At 37.6% G+C, this 17,011-nt stretch overlaps 2 protein-coding genes across 2 annotated transcripts in view; both read left to right on the top strand.

Moving 5' to 3' along the window:
- Positions 1 to 2,712, top strand: part of LOC111572258 (equilibrative nucleoside transporter 2-like) — a 14,013-nt gene extending 11,301 nt beyond the window's left edge. Inside the window, exon 13 of the mRNA XM_023275834.3 lies at positions 290 to 2,712. Coding sequence (XP_023131602.1) covers positions 290 to 401 — 112 coding nt within the window. The 3' untranslated portion in view covers positions 402 to 2,712. The remainder of the gene's footprint in view (positions 1 to 289) is intronic.
- On the top strand, positions 441 to 17,011 carry LOC111572271 (galectin-related protein-like). The gene is made up of 7 exons (XM_023275853.3): positions 441 to 458; positions 4,205 to 4,291; positions 5,885 to 6,027; positions 7,537 to 7,620; positions 8,472 to 8,560; positions 13,063 to 13,246; positions 15,471 to 17,011. The coding sequence occupies exons 3-7, from the start codon at positions 5,989 to 5,991 to the stop codon at positions 15,612 to 15,614; spliced, it is 540 nt and encodes a 179-aa protein (XP_023131621.1). The 5' UTR covers positions 441 to 458; positions 4,205 to 4,291; positions 5,885 to 5,988; the 3' UTR covers positions 15,615 to 17,011.

Here is a 17,011-nt window from a genome sequence, read left to right as displayed (position 1 = left end):
ATCAGGTTATAATCAGCCAATAAACACAGGATAAAGCTTTTTGATTTAGATAGAGTGTTTCTAGTGCTACTTGAATTTTAACCACAGACACGTCTTCTTGCATGTTGTGGTGATTTAACTGGTTTGGTCCTCTTGTTGTTCCATCAAAGCCCTCAAATAAATGTGATGCTGTTGATCAAAAATGATCCCAACAACACGTCAGACTGGTGCTTCAAATCTAATTCACTCCAGAGTGTTTTTTAATGATGTGATTAAAGTAGTGGACATGTTGTCGCTGTGTGTCCATCAGGTTGGTGCGCTCTAAGGACTGTGAGACAGCCGGCTCTCTGATGACCTTCTTCCTCGTTCTGGGTCTGGCTGTGGGAGCATCGTTCTCATTCCTGCTGGGAAAACTGGTTTAGATCACCTCATGGAACTTTATTCATGACTGGCGGAAAGTTTGATCAGGATGAAACAAGGTGGAGCATCTCATTCGATGAAACAGCTTAAAAAAATAACCGCAAAGCAAGTAAAATCGCTTTGAGTTTGCACTATTATTTTATTGGCACATTCAGAATAGCAAAATGCATTATTTCTTATCTCGATCAACACACCTGCATTAGATATATCACAAGGTACTGAGCTGTGCTTTTATTAAAGTAGTCGGCAACAATCTGGAGACGGTAAAATGCCAGAATCTGAACATACAGCCCTCCTGTCACTTCAGCTCATTACTGGAGGCCAAAAAAAAAAAGTCGGGGATTCAGCCACTGGGATTCAGACCTTACTCCACTGCACCGCCTCTTCTGCTTTCACTGCAGACCTCGTTAGGTTTTTAGTCTTAAAGACTGAGAGAGACTCTGCAGATGGAACAGAGTTTGGTAACTCGCAGAAGAGTCTAGCTATCGACTAACCACCACAGCAGGACTCTGCTGGACAGTCCTCTTCTGTGGTTCCCCGACGGTGGAATGAGTTACCAAACTCTGTTGTTCTAAAAGTGTAGAGACTGAAGAAAGAAACTGTTTCTACACCAGCGGAGCACAAATCCATATCAGTTCCTTAGAAGAGGATCAAATGCAACATTTTTGGTCCAAAGTCTTGAAAGTTGGCATCAGATGTGTGTTTAGATGAATAAATTAGCTGTTCTTTGAGAAGTTAGTTCCTGATTTAAACCAAATTTTGCCATTTTAAGTTATGTCACTTTGGCAGATTCATTTCTCAGCTGCTTGTTTGGACAATATTGGAGACCTTTGGTTTGTTTTGGTAAATATAAGAACATGGAAATTCAGCTTTTATATCGACACTAGTATCTGAAAACCTTCAAACGACAATGAACGAGTTCCAAAACTGTGTTCCATCTGCAGAGTCTCTCTCAGTCTCTAAGAAAAAAATAAAAACCAGCTCTTCACTGAACACCTTGGCACAACACAACGCCAACAAAACCCAAAAAACAAACAAAAAACCCCAAATCCTATTACATCTGCACCGCCTGTCAGCACCACGGTCCTATTATCACTTGAACTGGTTTTATGGCTCTTTTTCAGGTTGTTTTCTCCTGACTATATCCCTGCTTCTGTCATATCTACTCTCAGATGTACGTCGTTTTGGATAAAAGCATCTGATAAATGAAACTGCATAAACTGTAAACCTGAACCTCACCTGATCTCAGTGTGAAGCTGTGATTTGCTGCAGGCTTTTCTAAAGCCTGCAGCCAAAGTTTCTAGTCAGACCACTTGGATTACTATATCTTCAAAGATTAGTGTAGATTTTTAAACAAAAAGAAAAACCCTGCCTCCCCCAGCTTTAAGGGAATCTGTTTTGTGTGTTTAAAGTGTTAAATTTCAGCTTTTAGGCTTTAAAAGTCTTAGGGGAGGTGAATATTACAGTCTGAGGCTGGCTTGTTTTGTGCAGTAATTTTAATTCAATTATCAAAGAATTTTATTGCTAAAAATATACGTATATATATGCTCCTTGTGGATCCACAAACACTGTCTGTGTTGACTGCTGTGAGACTTATGGGTTAACAGATATTTTATTTGAAGTTGTCTCTGACTGGACATAAAATTTCATAATAATTCATAATAATGTTAATAATTATCATTATTTAATTATACAAGTTAGTAATTAATGCACAGAAGTCACACTGCTTATTTTTTATATTTTGCGTTCTGTATTTATCTTTTGAATCATAGAATTTTATTCTTATTGTGTTTGCAAAGGGGGGCTGCACAGTAGGTAGTGGTTAGCACTTTCGCCTTGCAGCAAGAAGGTCCCTGGTTCGCGTCCTGGCTTTCCCGGGATCTTTCTGCATGGAGTTTGCATGTTCTCCCTGTGCATGCGTGGGTTTTCTCCGGGTACTCCGGCTTCCTCCCACAGTCCAAAAATATGCTGAGGTTAATTGATCATTCTAAATTGCCCGTAGGTGTGAATGTGTGAGTGATTGTTTGTCTATATATGTAGCCCTGTGACAGACTGGCAACCTGTCCAGGGTGTCCCCTGCCTTCGCCTGAGTCAGCTGGGATAGGCTCCAGCCCCCCCCGTGACCCTAATGAGGATTAAGCGGTGTATAGATAATGGATGGATGGATGTTTGCAAAGGGCTTTATTATAATAATGTATCTTCTACCATACTGCTGAGATTGTTTGTTTTATACAACATTTTTTTAACTGCATTTTTATTGCTTATTTATGTATTTTTCTACAGTAACTTCATATTAAAATGTTCAAAATGTCAGCCAACTTTGTTTTGGTTTATTCTCGTGACCTGACAGCAGCATCCATTTCTAAGTAGGATGACAGAAAACAAGCTCAGTTTAATCACAAATGTACACGTTAGATTATGATAGAATAAACATTACCATCAGCTGGATGTATTATACTGACTGGAGCCGGTGTGGCACAGTTTCAACTGATCACATTTACACTTAGATTGTTTATTAAATATTGTAATATGAAACATTAGCTGCTTTTTGTTACTCCAAATATCCAGCGTTCATAATCAGTCCATGCACAGATTATGAGACAGTGAAGGGTCAAAGCACTTCAAGGAGCTTCTCCTAAGTAGACCTTTTTTGTATCTTTGCAGGTATTTTGTTTGGGGGTTTTTTGTACTCATTTAGATTTTTTTTTTAATATCAGTCTTTTTTTGTCATCATTTTAAGTGTCTAGTCATTTTGTGTGTCTTTGTACACATTTTGTGTCCCTTTATTTAATTGTTTTGTGTCTCTTTGTCATCATTTTCATACTCTTTCTTTGACTTTATAATTACTGTGTTTTTTGTTTTCTTTGCCACACACTTTTGTAGTCAGTTTGTGTGTGATCAGAAAGTACATTAACAGTAGCATATACTAACAGAAACTACTTCATAAGCTAAATCAGAAGTCCCTAACATTACAGCACTCCTACTCAAAATCACAACGCATTAGATTCAAAGACCTTGAGTCAAGCGGACACAGACTGAGTGCAGGTCGGACTAAAGATGGGGACTAACAGACCGGTACAGGAGGATGATAAGAACCTGTAAGACTGCTGCACTCTGCTGACAGGGGGCAGGTCTGAGTAATGGTCTGGAATCTGAAAGCAGGCCGAGGCTGGAGCAGGGTGGTGGGCAGCGGTCGGGCTGAAGTGGGTCAGAGTTTCCTCAGCTGAAGCAGGGGTGGAGCCTGGAGCGGTGGGACTGACATTTTTGTAGTCATGTTGTGCTTTTGTAGTCCTTTTGTGTGTCTTTGCAGCCATTTTTGCTTTTCTTTATACCTTGTTTGAAATCATTTAGTGCTTTTTGTGGTCATTTAGTGTTTTTTTTTTGTGATCATTGTGTTTGTCCCTTTGTGTTTTTTGAGGCTGAGGGCCTTTTCATACAGCAGTGGGAAGAAAACAATACACTGATGCACTGTTGTTATTGACATTACCACTGCTAATCTGACACTTTGTTACTAATATGTTTGTCCCTTCACTCAATTAAAGCAGAACAAACTCCTGTCAGCTTCACAGATGTCATAATGAAGGCTGTTCTACAGACTGACAGACAGTTTAATGTTGTGTGTAACATGTAGAAACACCAAACACTGAAGCCTCTGCTGGCATCCTGCTGCCTGTTTCCTCCTCCTGCAGCTCGGCCCTTTCCTTTGACCACATGTCCTCCTGCTTCCTCCCATTCTTTTACTCTGTGTGGAGAATGAAAATGGAAAGTTTCAACAGGACGATGAGCTTATTTGATGTTCTCTCAGTTGCAGTAAATGTGGAACGTCACAGTCATCGTCACAGATGGGTCACAACATTTCCAGGAGAAGCCTCGTCGCTCCGCTGCAGACCTGGTGAGTATATCTGGACTTGATTCCATTTTTTTAATGTCTAGACATCTCAGATGTAGTTCTTATCAACTTCCCCTCAAACTGCATGATGCAAATATAGCATAATACTTCACTAATTCTACTAACCTTGGAAATAAATATGTCAGTGTTTTCTTCGTTGTCGGTGAATCTCATGCTCACATCCAAACCAACACTAAACTAGTGAGAGAATCTAAAGCCGATTAAAATGAAAGACTGAGTCACACTGTAGTTTAATTTCATTTAGTTCCTTTACCACAAATACTCACTGGAGCCCGGCAGTGGATTAATCTGCTGCTGAAAATAACCTAGACTGAATGCATTATTGTCTCCATTTTTAAAATGAAACTTATCTGAAGCAGATAAGTCTGGACCAAGAGCAACAATCAGGTTAAAAAGATAGTCAAGTACAACTTAATGGTTTGGATCTTTCTTGTAATGAGATTTGTTGAGAGGAAAAATACTGATTAACTCAGACTGAAATGCTGCAGTCATTCCAGCAGCAGTGTCTGGGACTTTAGTCCTCTAATGTGTGTATTTTTATCACAGTAAACTCTGGAAATTTGTGCAGTTCTGTTATTCTCAGCAGCTTTTTTTCTTCCATCAGACATATTTCATCTTTTGAAAATACTGATGCACTACTTTAACCTCTTACTATCAGATTATTCAGCTCAATCACTTTCCTAAAGAGCCCTTCCAGTGATAAAACTAACCTTTTTCTCACATTTGAATGTTTCATGGCCACAGCTTTATTTAACTATTGCTGATATTACATTTGTTGACTGATTATTTTACTTGCATCGTATCCCATCGGTTTTATTTCACTTTTTATCTTGATTTCTTGTGAACACTGTTGTTTTACTAAATGTGAGTTTTAAATAGCACTAACCTTTTAAATAACATCCCATAATTCAAGTGTGATAAATGGATTACAAGAGGCATTTCAGAACCACTTTAATATGAACTGTTAGAACACGACATCAAACACATCTGTGAGTCTCTGCACTTTATTATCAGATGTACAGTACTGCATGTTCATTGCTGTGCAGTGTATTTATAGCATCCAGTAATCTGCATATTACGTCTATATCCATTCATATAAATCCCTATACTACGTCTATCGGCACCTCCAGTTGTTATTACAATCTGTGAATATGTGCATAGCATCTCAATATTCACTCCTTATGTCTATAACAAACCATTTGCACTTCATGGTTATACTATATCAAGTCTCTTGTCCATGTGTAATGATAATAAATTGGAATCTAATGTGATCTACAGGTAAATCTACGGATTGTCTGTTGCATGCATATATCAGTATCGTTGGCATTAACAGGAGCCTACACCTATTTGGAATGAGTAAGAGATGCTGGAGTTTCATTTAGCCAGTAGGAGAGTTTGGTTTTTGGAGTTCGCCTGCAGTCAGAGCCTCACAATGAGCCTACTTGTTATTGACCTGAGAGAGAAAGGCATGCAGGGGCAGCTGATTACCAGGGCTGGGTGTGTGTGTGTGTGTGTGTGTGTGTGTGTGTGCGTGCGTGTGTGTGTGTGCGCGTGTATGTGCGTGCACTGAGGCAGATTGAAGCTCTTCGTCAGTGTTGATTCAGTCGACAGGGGACGTCGGAGGCGGACAAACTGGATCTGCAGCTCATTTCTCTGCTGCTTGTTTCCTTCACACCAACATGGCTGAAACCCACAGAGTGGCAGCGGAGGGCAGGAAGGTGAGTTTGATCAACTGAGTCAGTAAACCAGAACACGCTGCACGGAAACAGTCTGACAGACGACTTCAATATTAGTCTGTTTCATATTGGACAGTTTTATTTTATAGGTGACAGTTTAGATACAAATTGAGTTTAACTGGTTTTTTGAAAGGAATGAAAGTAAACCTTTCATTCTACTAACTAATGTCAAGTTGGCTAAAATAAGCAGTGATTTCACTTTAAACTACTAATATAAAACCTCAGTGATCTGTGTGGAAGGTTCTAAACTACAGCTAAGAAGGTCCCTGTAATAAATAATAAAACTATCAACTGTTTATCTGAATCTTAAACTTGCTGCTTATATTTTAGTTTAAGCAAAGTGAGACAAGGATAGTAAACAACTGGAGTGAAGGACATTCATGTTTAACTGGCATCATTCTTGTGATTTTAACAGTTTTTTTTTTTTCCAAATCATTTTAAGTATGTTTTATGATTATAAATACAACTGAAATCCCTCCTCGGTCATGTGAGATTATTAATAAATGGACATTACAGAGAGCAGAAAAGACAGAGATAAAACAAGTACAACCTTAATTAGACTCAAAGTGTCATCCAGTTCAGACGTGTATCATTTAGTTCTGGCATTTCCACTTGAGACAGTTGGCTAAAGTTTTTCCCTTTAAGCCACAGCGAAGTTCCACAACTTTCCACATTTTCTCTGAACAGACTGTTCATCATCGTGCTTCTAACTTTCAGGTTTTAAATGAATTCCTTTTTCTTTATTTTTATACTTTTAGCAACCAAAATTCCATGAACTCCACTGCCTGTAAATAAATCAGCTTCTTGCTTTTCTTCTCACACTGACGGGATCTGTGAAACACTTCAGCATTGTCAATATCAAAAGCTTTTATTTTGAAGGTTAACTCCCACTTCCTCAGCTTCATTCACGCTTTGACGCAGCACGTGCTGGTCACGGGGCGTGTGACGTCACGCTGTGAACGTTGTGCTTTGACTTCATTTCCAGTGAGAGTGATGAAAATAAAACAATAAAACCGTTTGTCTTAGTTTGTGTCAAGATGGGTTTATTAATGTGTCACATTAGTGCAAAATGAGACACTTTAGCTTTTATTGTTTGAACAGACAAAACATAAAGTAAAAAGAAAACAAAAAAAAAGAAACGAATACGTTTTATTGGGCTATTTCTAATCTACAAAAATCATTAGATGAGATTAAAGCAAGAAACTGATGAAACAGATTTAATGATTTCATTTAAAAATAAATAACTTGCGACAGATTTACTGAAGACACATGAATCCACCTACACCTGGAAAAACGTCTGTTTACACACACACACACACACACACACACACACACACACATATATATATATATATATATATATATATATATATATATATATATATATATATATATATATATATATATATATATTCATGTAAATAGCCAGTCTAAAATGAAGGCACAGTAACTTCTTGAAGGTTCCAGTCATTTTTATTCTTTTCTTTCCAGAGATGGAGTTTTCCAGAGAGGAACGGCTCTGATCAGAGTAAACCGAGCAGCTGCTCCACCGACCGAGCTGCTGAGAGAAAGCTGGTAACTGCACTGAAAGCAAAAGAAAAACCATTTATATATTTGCTTCCCTGTGTTCTAATTTTGTGTCTCTTTTGGAATAATATTTCGCATAATATGCGATGATTACTTTGGATACATTGAAATAGGTCAATATAACCTGCTGAGGTTGTGTTTTTAGAAATGAAAGCCACAATTTTAAAGAAACATTTGTAATTTACAGCAGAAAAAACACAGCGTTGCTCTCTAATGCCTCATTTTTAGTCAAATATTGTGTCTCTCTCTTGTAAAATGATGGCATTATATTTTAATAGCATGACTTTTTGTGATAGCTACAACTTCTAATCATTTCTGAAAATGTTTCAATCTTATTCTCAAATCTCAGAAGGTTTTTGCTTACATTGGCCCAAATACTGCAGCTATTGTTTTAAATTTTAGATTAATGGCTTTGTGTGTCCATTTGATTTATTGATTTATTTATTTGATAGGGACAGTGCACATTAATGAACGTCTATTTAGGCAGCATTAGACGTAAATATGATGGATTATAGCAACAATGCTAATTTACATCCACAGTCCCTAGGCAGGTAAAAAAAAAACAAAAAACAAACATAGGACACTAAAACACAATAAAAGCACATTACAAAAAGTACACATAGAAGTTAAGGGTCAGGGGTCACCAGACTGGTTCACTTTCAGCCACTGTTAAAGGTGAGTTTGAAGGTTGGTAACATGGGACACTCTTTTATGGAGAGTGGAAGACTGTTCCAGATCTTAATCCTTGTTAAATCACCGTGTCTGGTTTTCACTTTAAACATTGCTGCCTTCTGTTTTGATCAGTTAATCGGTTAACTTGCTGATCGTGTTGGTTGCAGGTTGTTCCTTTCAGAGGTCACATCACAGGTGGGATGCGTCCAGGGAAGAAGGTTGTGGTGGTGGGCATCGTGGACTCTCATCCTGACAGGTAACCTTCATGTAACCTCCCTTTGATAATCCAACCTCCTCTGTTCAGTATCCACACAGCACCTATTCTTTTCACTGTATGTCTTCCTTTAAGCCTCACCTACAGATTTAGATGCTGTGTAAAGGCAGTGATGTTTGTCCATCTGTCAAAGACATTCCAACATCTAGCGACTAAATTTACTTCAAATTCTGTATCGTATTCATGATCCCCAGATCCAGAATACATTTCTTAAAGAAACGTGCAACTTTCCCGTAAATGATCTCAAAACCAAAAGTTCCAGGCGGTTTCATTACAAAGGAAATGACTTCCAGGAACTTTCCCTGGATTAAAACTTCCCCCCACAGATTTGCATTACAGCAGTAAGGCCAGAGCCACAGGAAGTTTAAACAAATGAACTCAACAGTTTCCTTCATCAGGTCAAGTCAACAAACTGCTGGAGAGCTGAAGTCAGCTGGAGTCAGAAAGTGCACAGACATGAAACACTTCTCAAAGGAATAATTATATCTATAATAATAATAATAATAATAATAATAATTAAAGCTGCAAGCAGCGTTGGACGGGTCCTCGCATCCGTGCGGCCCGACTGGCCCACACATATCCACCAGGAGGCGCTGCACCTGACAGAGTAAAGTTTCAGGCAGATTGGAGCATGTACAGGCTACTTACAGAGCACTTCCTGTTTCATGGCGAGAAATCCAAAATGGCCACCAAGTGGCACAAAGATGTGATTTGCGCTCTTTGCGCTCTTTGCGCTCTTTAATAATATTTTCAATTATTGGTCCCATTTCTTAAAAAAAAAAAAAAAAAAAAAAGCCCCCTGAAATCTGATCAGATAAATGAATGTGAAACTACTTTGGGTCTGCTGCAGCTGCCTCCCTCTGATCTTGTTCCTGCCCACAGCACAATCTGATCAGTGAAACACTGAAGGACAACTTCAGCATGTAAAACATAAATAAGCAAAGGCTGCAACTCGTGATTATTTTAATTTTAACTTAACTTTATGTGCTGTTCAAAAACTTTATTTTTTCTGCAAATGTGTAGTGATTCCAAATCTTGGTTATTGATCTCCTTGATTACAAAAAAATCTGTATCGACCCGGAAAAAAAACAAACATGTCAGGCACCCTATGATGTTAACTGTTTGCCTGAATGTTTTTGTTTAAGCAGATTGGAGCATGTACAGTCTGGTTACACAGCACTTCCTGTTTAATGGCGAGAAATTCAAAATGGCCGCCATGTGGCGCTATGACTGTGAGTGTATATCAACCTATGGACGTGATTAGGGCTGGACTCTGATCACACATGTATAATTTGAAGCAGACTGGAGCATGTACAGGCTAGTTAGACAGCACTTCCTGTTTCATGGCAAGACATTCAAAATGGCCGCATTCCGCTGGTAACTATGGCCACGCCCTCAGACTTTTGCGGAGCGTTTTGATAACTTTTGATCAACCATGACTGGTGTCCATCCTGACCAAATTTGAGCTCTCTCGTGGTTACGCTGTTTGAGTTTATAGCTTTTGGAAATGTCCAAAAATGACAAAATTGTCCAAAATATGAATCATATTTCAAAATGGCCGCATTCCGTGGCTCGCCATTTCCGCGTCCTCAGACTTTTGCGGAGCGTTTTGATAACTTTTGATCAACCATGACTGGAGTACATCCTGGCCTAATTTCAGCTCTCTCAGGATTACGCTGTTTGAGTTTATAGATATCAAAAAATGTCCAAAAATGACTCATAATTCAAAATGGCCGACTTCCTGTTGCATTATGGGTAATGATGCAAGAAGCTTTTTTGTGCGTCTTGATGAGTTACATATGTGTACCGAATTTCAGAAGTCTAGGTCAAACACTGTCCGGGGGCTGAATTTTCTTAATTTTCTAGGGGGCGCTATTGAGCCATTTTGGCACGCACGCGTGCCATTTCCCTAAAATATCAAATTTTTCGCCGGTTCTGATGTGTGTGGCGATTTTCATGCGTTTTCGTGTATGTTTAGGGCGTCAAAAAGGCCGATTTCCCGGCGGACGAAGAAAAATAATAATAATAATAATTCTTAGGGTTTCAATAGGTTCCTCGCACCACTTCGTGGTGCTCGGACCCTAATAATAATTCCTAGGGTTTCAATAGTTTCCTCGCACCACTTCGTGGTGCTCGGACCCTAATAATAATTCCTAGGGTTTCAATAGGTTCCTCGCACCACTTCGTGGTGCTCGGACCCTAATAATAATAATAATAATAATAATGACTTTATTTATATAGCACCCTTAAGAACAGCATTCAAAGTGCTTTGACAGTTAAAACATGCAAACACAGACAAACAAGCTATAGGAGACAAGTCAGAGCAGTCGATTAAAATAAATAGTAAAAATGACAATAAGTTAAATGAATAATTAGCTACATTAGCATGCCACTCAAACAGAGGAACTAAGCAGTTTGAAAATTAAAGAATAAGATTGAGGGTTAAAATAAAAGGAAAAACACTAGAGAATTAAAGAATTAGAGAGACGACATCACACCAAAGAACCAGGCAGCTAAAATGAAAATAAAACAGGAGAGAACATCTGAAATAAACTGGACATAATATAGAATAGAACACTAACACTAAAAAAAGCTAAAAGTAAGCTTCACATAAAATTAAGTCTATAAAAGTGAAAAGTACAAAAGTACAATTTTCAACTCAATTCTAAAAGCAACAGGTATCCAGGGAGGGAAGCCAGGATAGGAGTGATGTGATGCCGTCTGTTAAAACCAGTAAGAAGCCGAGCTGCTGGACAAGTTGGAGGCAACAGGGGAGCTTTACAGGAACGCCAGAAAGGAGGGAGTTACAATAATGGAGACGGGAGAAGATGAGTGTTTGGACAAGTTTTTCCGGGTCTGGGTGTGAGAGCATCAACTTTATCTTGGAGATTGTTCTGATTTGGAGGAAGCAAGACTGGATATTTTTTTTAGATATGGGGAGAAAAACTGATGTCTGTGTCAAATAAAATGCTGAGCTTTCTAGCAATGAGCTTTATGTTGGTGGATAATGGACCGAGGTTATTGGCGGTGAGACTGCTGTGTAGATATCTGATCCCTGATGAAGATAAATATCCATTATTCTTTTTACAAATCCTTCAAAAAAACCTCTCTTCAGAACTTCATTTAACCTTCATTAGAATCTCGAGGAATTCTCATTTTCAATGATGTTGAGAGTCCAGTCAACAGGATAAAAAGGCGACAATCAACAAGACAAAGAAAGGAGCACAGCTAAAAATGGTCACATTCAGAAGCAGTGTAGTCGATGATCATGGATTTAAACTGGTCGGCAGATACGGCTGCACAAAGCCTTAATGAAAAGCTAAAAGCATTTTTACTGTCTACAGTGTTGGTACGTGGGACTTCAAGTGTTGGCCAACTGCTTGATTGAGTTGAATAGTTATGTTGGGATGACTTTAACAAGGAAGTAGAGTATTGTGGCATTCAGTGTTTTATAGACAAGCACAAACCAATACCAGACAACTTTTTAATACCACAAGCAGTGATAAGTGGAAAAAACTGAGTGATAAACTGGATCTAAAGCTTTCAGAGTGGATAGATACATAATATCTCCATAATCTAGGACTGACAAGAAGACTGCTTTGATTATTTGCTGTCTGCAAAATGTCAGAACAATGGTTCTTTGTCTGTAAAAATATCCATTTTTCTGCCATAGCTAGCAGAATAATGTTTGGATGTGATATTTTACTGTGAGTTTTTGTTCCAGATAGATACCCAGATATTTATATTCTGAGACTCTCTCGATGTTTAAACTTGCTTGAGAATAACTATATTTGTAGGTTTTCTTGAGCATCAAAGTGATCCAATGATAACTTTAACATCCAGGGTAACTTGAAACAGCTCATCCTGCATCACCACAGATATCACAGCAGCTCATTTGACTCGTATTTTCATTTTGCTTCCATATTAGAAATTAGCAAAACATGTAGCTTTCCTGAAGATCCCTGGCCTGGGCCTGGGATCTTTCTGCATGGAGTTATCATGTACATGCGTCCAAAAACATGCTGAGGTTAACTGGTGATTCTAAATTGTCCATAGGTGTGAATGTGAATTTGTTTGTTTGTCTCTATATATAGTTCTGTGATAGACTGGTGACTTGTCCAGGTGTCTCCTGCCTTCACCCTAAGTCAGCTGGGATAGACTCCAGGCCCCCTCGATCTTAATGAGGATTAAATGATATATAAATAATGGATGGGTTTTTGAGATCCAATGAAAAGATGTAGCTCCAGATGGGGCTTAAATGACAGGAGGAGCAGCCAGTTCACAGAAAAACTGCTGGTTTTTGTAGCTGTAATAATTCCTGAGGTGAAGGATGTAAAATTACCAACACCTATGATCCAGATGGGATTAAAATCAGAGCGGAGTAGGTTAGGTTGAAATCACGCCACCTCCCCCACAGACACAGTCAGCAGTGTTTATCTGGCATTAAAGGGTAATGTAAAGGTTACTGTTCATTCCTGTGGCAGGTTCTACGTCGCCCTGACGTGTGGCTGTGGGACGTCCAGGGAGCCTCCGCCTGACGTGGCTCTGGAGCTGTGTGTTCGATTCAGAGACCGACAGATCCTGAGGAGAGCCTGCATGTCTGGATCATGGGGAGACGCTGACAGAGCCGTTCCTTTCTTCCCCTTCATCAGAGATCAGCCGTTCAAGGTACCGGCATCTGTCATAAACCTGAAGTGTCTTACCGCTGTGGGGTGTAAATGCCACGGAAATGACAAATTTATTGACGGAAAACAAAAGTCAGGTTGTGTTTCAGTTCCAGCAGTGAATGCAGGATACAGATGAATTTCAGCAACACCAAGGATGGCATTTAGCAGTCCTCATCTACTATTTATCCCAAAATTATTAAACATTATTAAACAGGTAAATGAAAACATAAGTAATCATATAAGTAGATTGTTTAAAATATGTAAATGACCCAACTATTTATGAATCAACTAAATAAAAATATTGCAGTTCAACTTATTTTAATAAAATGTTATTCATCATGTTTTCATAATAATTGAATTTTACTGAATATCATTTTCATTTTATTTCAGACCTTTAAACTTAAAATAGTATTTCAGTGTAGCATCTGTCCCAATAGCTTTTCATGTCAACTGTATTTTAGTTCACAATTTCATTTCTTACTTCACAATTACTCATTATAAGTTGTATTTTACGTCATGATGTCACATTTTAATTCATAATACACATTTTATTTCATAGTATAATGCCCCATTCCAATATATGTTATTTTATAATAGCACTATCGCGCTATAGCAGTAACTATTGACTTATTAATTGTATTAACCAATTAAGAATAATGAAATAACCTTTTAACACTAATAAGCTGAGTTTGAATAATTTCTTATATTATTTTACAAATTGGTGGTTCGTCATCAAAAAATAGAGAAGGAATGGAAATACAAACATTTTATTTACCATTTGACAAGCACATATTTGCTTGCAGCTGTGCAATATCAACATTTAGCTCATGTCTGTTGCACTAAAATTAATATTAGCAATGAAATGCTGGAGACTTGGAGGATACAATCTGTCAACTTTACACAAGTGTCTGATGTGATGTGTTCACTTCTCTCTGTTAAAATGATCACCCAACTGGGAGCAGTAACTTGAGAGTTTAGACCAGGGGTGTCCAACATGTGGCCCGCGGGTCCTCCAGAGGGTCCAATCCAGCCCTCAAAGTGTAAAAATTCCAGAGAAGACATTAACTGCAGATTCTAAATCAGTAAAACTATAAATTTAAAATAATTTGTAGACCGTGACATGTTGTTTTGATCATAAAGTAAAATACTAGATTGTTCATTGTTCTTTTGTCGTTTTGTGTCTCATTTTTGTAATATTTTGTCTCACTTGTGTTGTTTGTCTATTTTTTTGTCTCGTTTGTGTCCATTTTTTGTCGCTTTGTAACTTTTCGTCAAATTTTCTGTCTCTTTTTTGTTTTGTGTCATTTGTCTGATTCGTTTCATTTGTTTCACATTTTTGTCATTTTATGTTTCCTTTTTGTCTCGCTTGTGTTTCTTATATTTGTCATTTTGTAGTTTGCGTTACCTGTTTTGTGCATTGTTTTGTCGTTTCGTGTTTCCTCTTTGTCTCGCTTGTGTTGTTTGTCTATTTTTTGTTGCTTTGTAACTTTTGTCAAATTTTTTTGTCTTTTTTATTTTATTTCATGTCATTTTTCTCATTTTATTGTCATTTTGTGTCTTGATTTTGTAGTATTTTTTCTTATTTTTGTAGTTTTTCTTATTTTGTCTAACTTTTGTCGTTTTGATCATAAAATAAAATACTTTATCATTCAGTTCCAGATACTTGTGACTGAATGTTTTGTTCCTTTGTAGACACTCTGTGATCTGTAACTTGTAATTTGTAAATGATAAACTGAGGCATAATGTTGTTGAAATTGAATTTAATTTCTTAACAAATTTCAGGTTGCTCATGATGTTTTGCAAAAAGATAATTCCTTAAATGTGATCATTTTCAGAATGTCCTTTTTGCACTTAAACAAAGGAAAATGTGGAGTTGTGGTTATTTATAGGTTATTAAGCTGTGATTTTACTGGTCTGGCCCACTTTAGATCATATTGGGATGAATGTGGCCCCTGAACTGAAATGAGTTTGACACCCCTGGTTTAGACATTTACAAAGCATTTTATAAATAAAGTCAGGTGGTATTTTAAAAGAGCGGTACAGCAATTCTAGATCAAAACCAGGTTTCTTACTCAACGGCTGTGACATGACAACATAACGGAGTAACGGTGAACTTTCCCCACTGTGGGATCAATAAAAAGTTTATCTTAAGTTTATCCTATCTATCTTAAATGAATCATCGGTAAGTGCACGGCTTTTGACAAATGTCTGCTGTCTCCTCACAGATTGAGATCCACTGTGAACAAAGCAGATTTCGTGTGTTTGTGGACGGACAGCAGTTGTTTGACTTTTACCACAGACTGACATCACTCGGCGACATCGACACGTTGTGGATCAAAGGTACCATCAACCTCACTAAACTGGCCTGAACAAAGGCGTGGACTGCTGAATGCTCATGAGATGCTGCTGAACGAGGATCTCAGCTTCATGGCACGCCAGCTGCCAGAACTCACAGTGTCTGAACACCGTCTGTATTCACCTTGGACATTTTGTTACCAGGTGTTTAGTGTGACGAGAAATAATTCTCAATATTGTTTATACTATAATCATGATCTAAAGCTGGAAACAGGATTCACAAATGTATAATATATGACAGAAGTGAGTACACACCTTTGTAATATCACCTAATACTTCCAAACCATAGCACCTGTCTATGTTCACAGGAAATCTGTTAGTAAGACAGCTTTAGTGTGAACCTGATCAGGACTACCACAGTGAATGCATAGTCCTGACAGTGAAGCACAGAGGTGGGAGTGTGACCATATGAGGCTTCATGAGTGTTCGAAGTGTAAGGGAGATGATATTTACAGATGCATCATCAATGTCTGTAGATAAACCAAAATACTGTCTGACAAAAGGACACCCAGTCTGCAGAAGCTGAATATTCCAACATGATAATGACCCCAAACACACTGTCAAAATGTAGAGTCTCTACTGAAGAAATAGCTGAAAATATAAAAGATTTTAATCTCAGAAGTGTATACTGACTTTTTTTTACTTTGAGTTTGTATTGTGGGACCTCTATTTTTTTTTTATTACAGTCAATTTATGTTAGTGTTAAGAGGAAATACTCTGCTGTTCAACACTGAATCATTTGACACTTCTGCACTCACTTCTGTCGTTTACAGTGTTTAACAACTTGTGATGAATAATCTCTGGTGTTAACAAACGTATTGTACAATCCACAAACAAATCTAAACAGACTTTGATGGTATACAGTTTTAGTCAATTCAGATTTCCCCTGGCGTTCTCAAACGCCAGCCAATTTTTTAGTATATTCAGTTGTTTGATAAATATTTTTGGTTATTAATGATATTTTGCAATCTTTTTTTATTGTATGAGACAACTACTGAAACTGTAAGTTTGTATTTTTTAAAAAAAGAAATCAGATTTTGTGATTAAGAAAAAACAAAGCATAAAGATGACAGATATGATGATAAATATGTGATGACTACCTCGGTTCATGTAGCGTGAAATCCTGCTGCCATCCATATCTTTATGAGAAGTGATTCTCTCTTACCTGTTGTGCTTCTTTTCATGCTTCTTTTGTGCCTTTACCAACATTATTTATGTCACATCTTATCATTCAATCAATACTATTGTGACTTTTGTATATTTTACAGCTTAAAGCAATCTAACCCAGTTTATTTTCATCACCTTTCAAAATGATCAAATCTCTCTAATGGAAATTAAATTTAAATTTAATTTAATTCAAAGTAGGGGGTATAATGTATATCGCTGCAATAAACTATGATATGATTATTAA

The sequence above is a fragment of the Amphiprion ocellaris genome, chromosome 4 (genome assembly GCF_022539595.1).
Source record: "Amphiprion ocellaris isolate individual 3 ecotype Okinawa chromosome 4, ASM2253959v1, whole genome shotgun sequence".
NCBI lineage: Eukaryota > Metazoa > Chordata > Actinopteri > Pomacentridae > Amphiprion > Amphiprion ocellaris.
The sequence above is the reverse complement of the archived record's forward strand: the minus strand, read 5'-3'. Positions and strand labels throughout refer to the sequence as shown.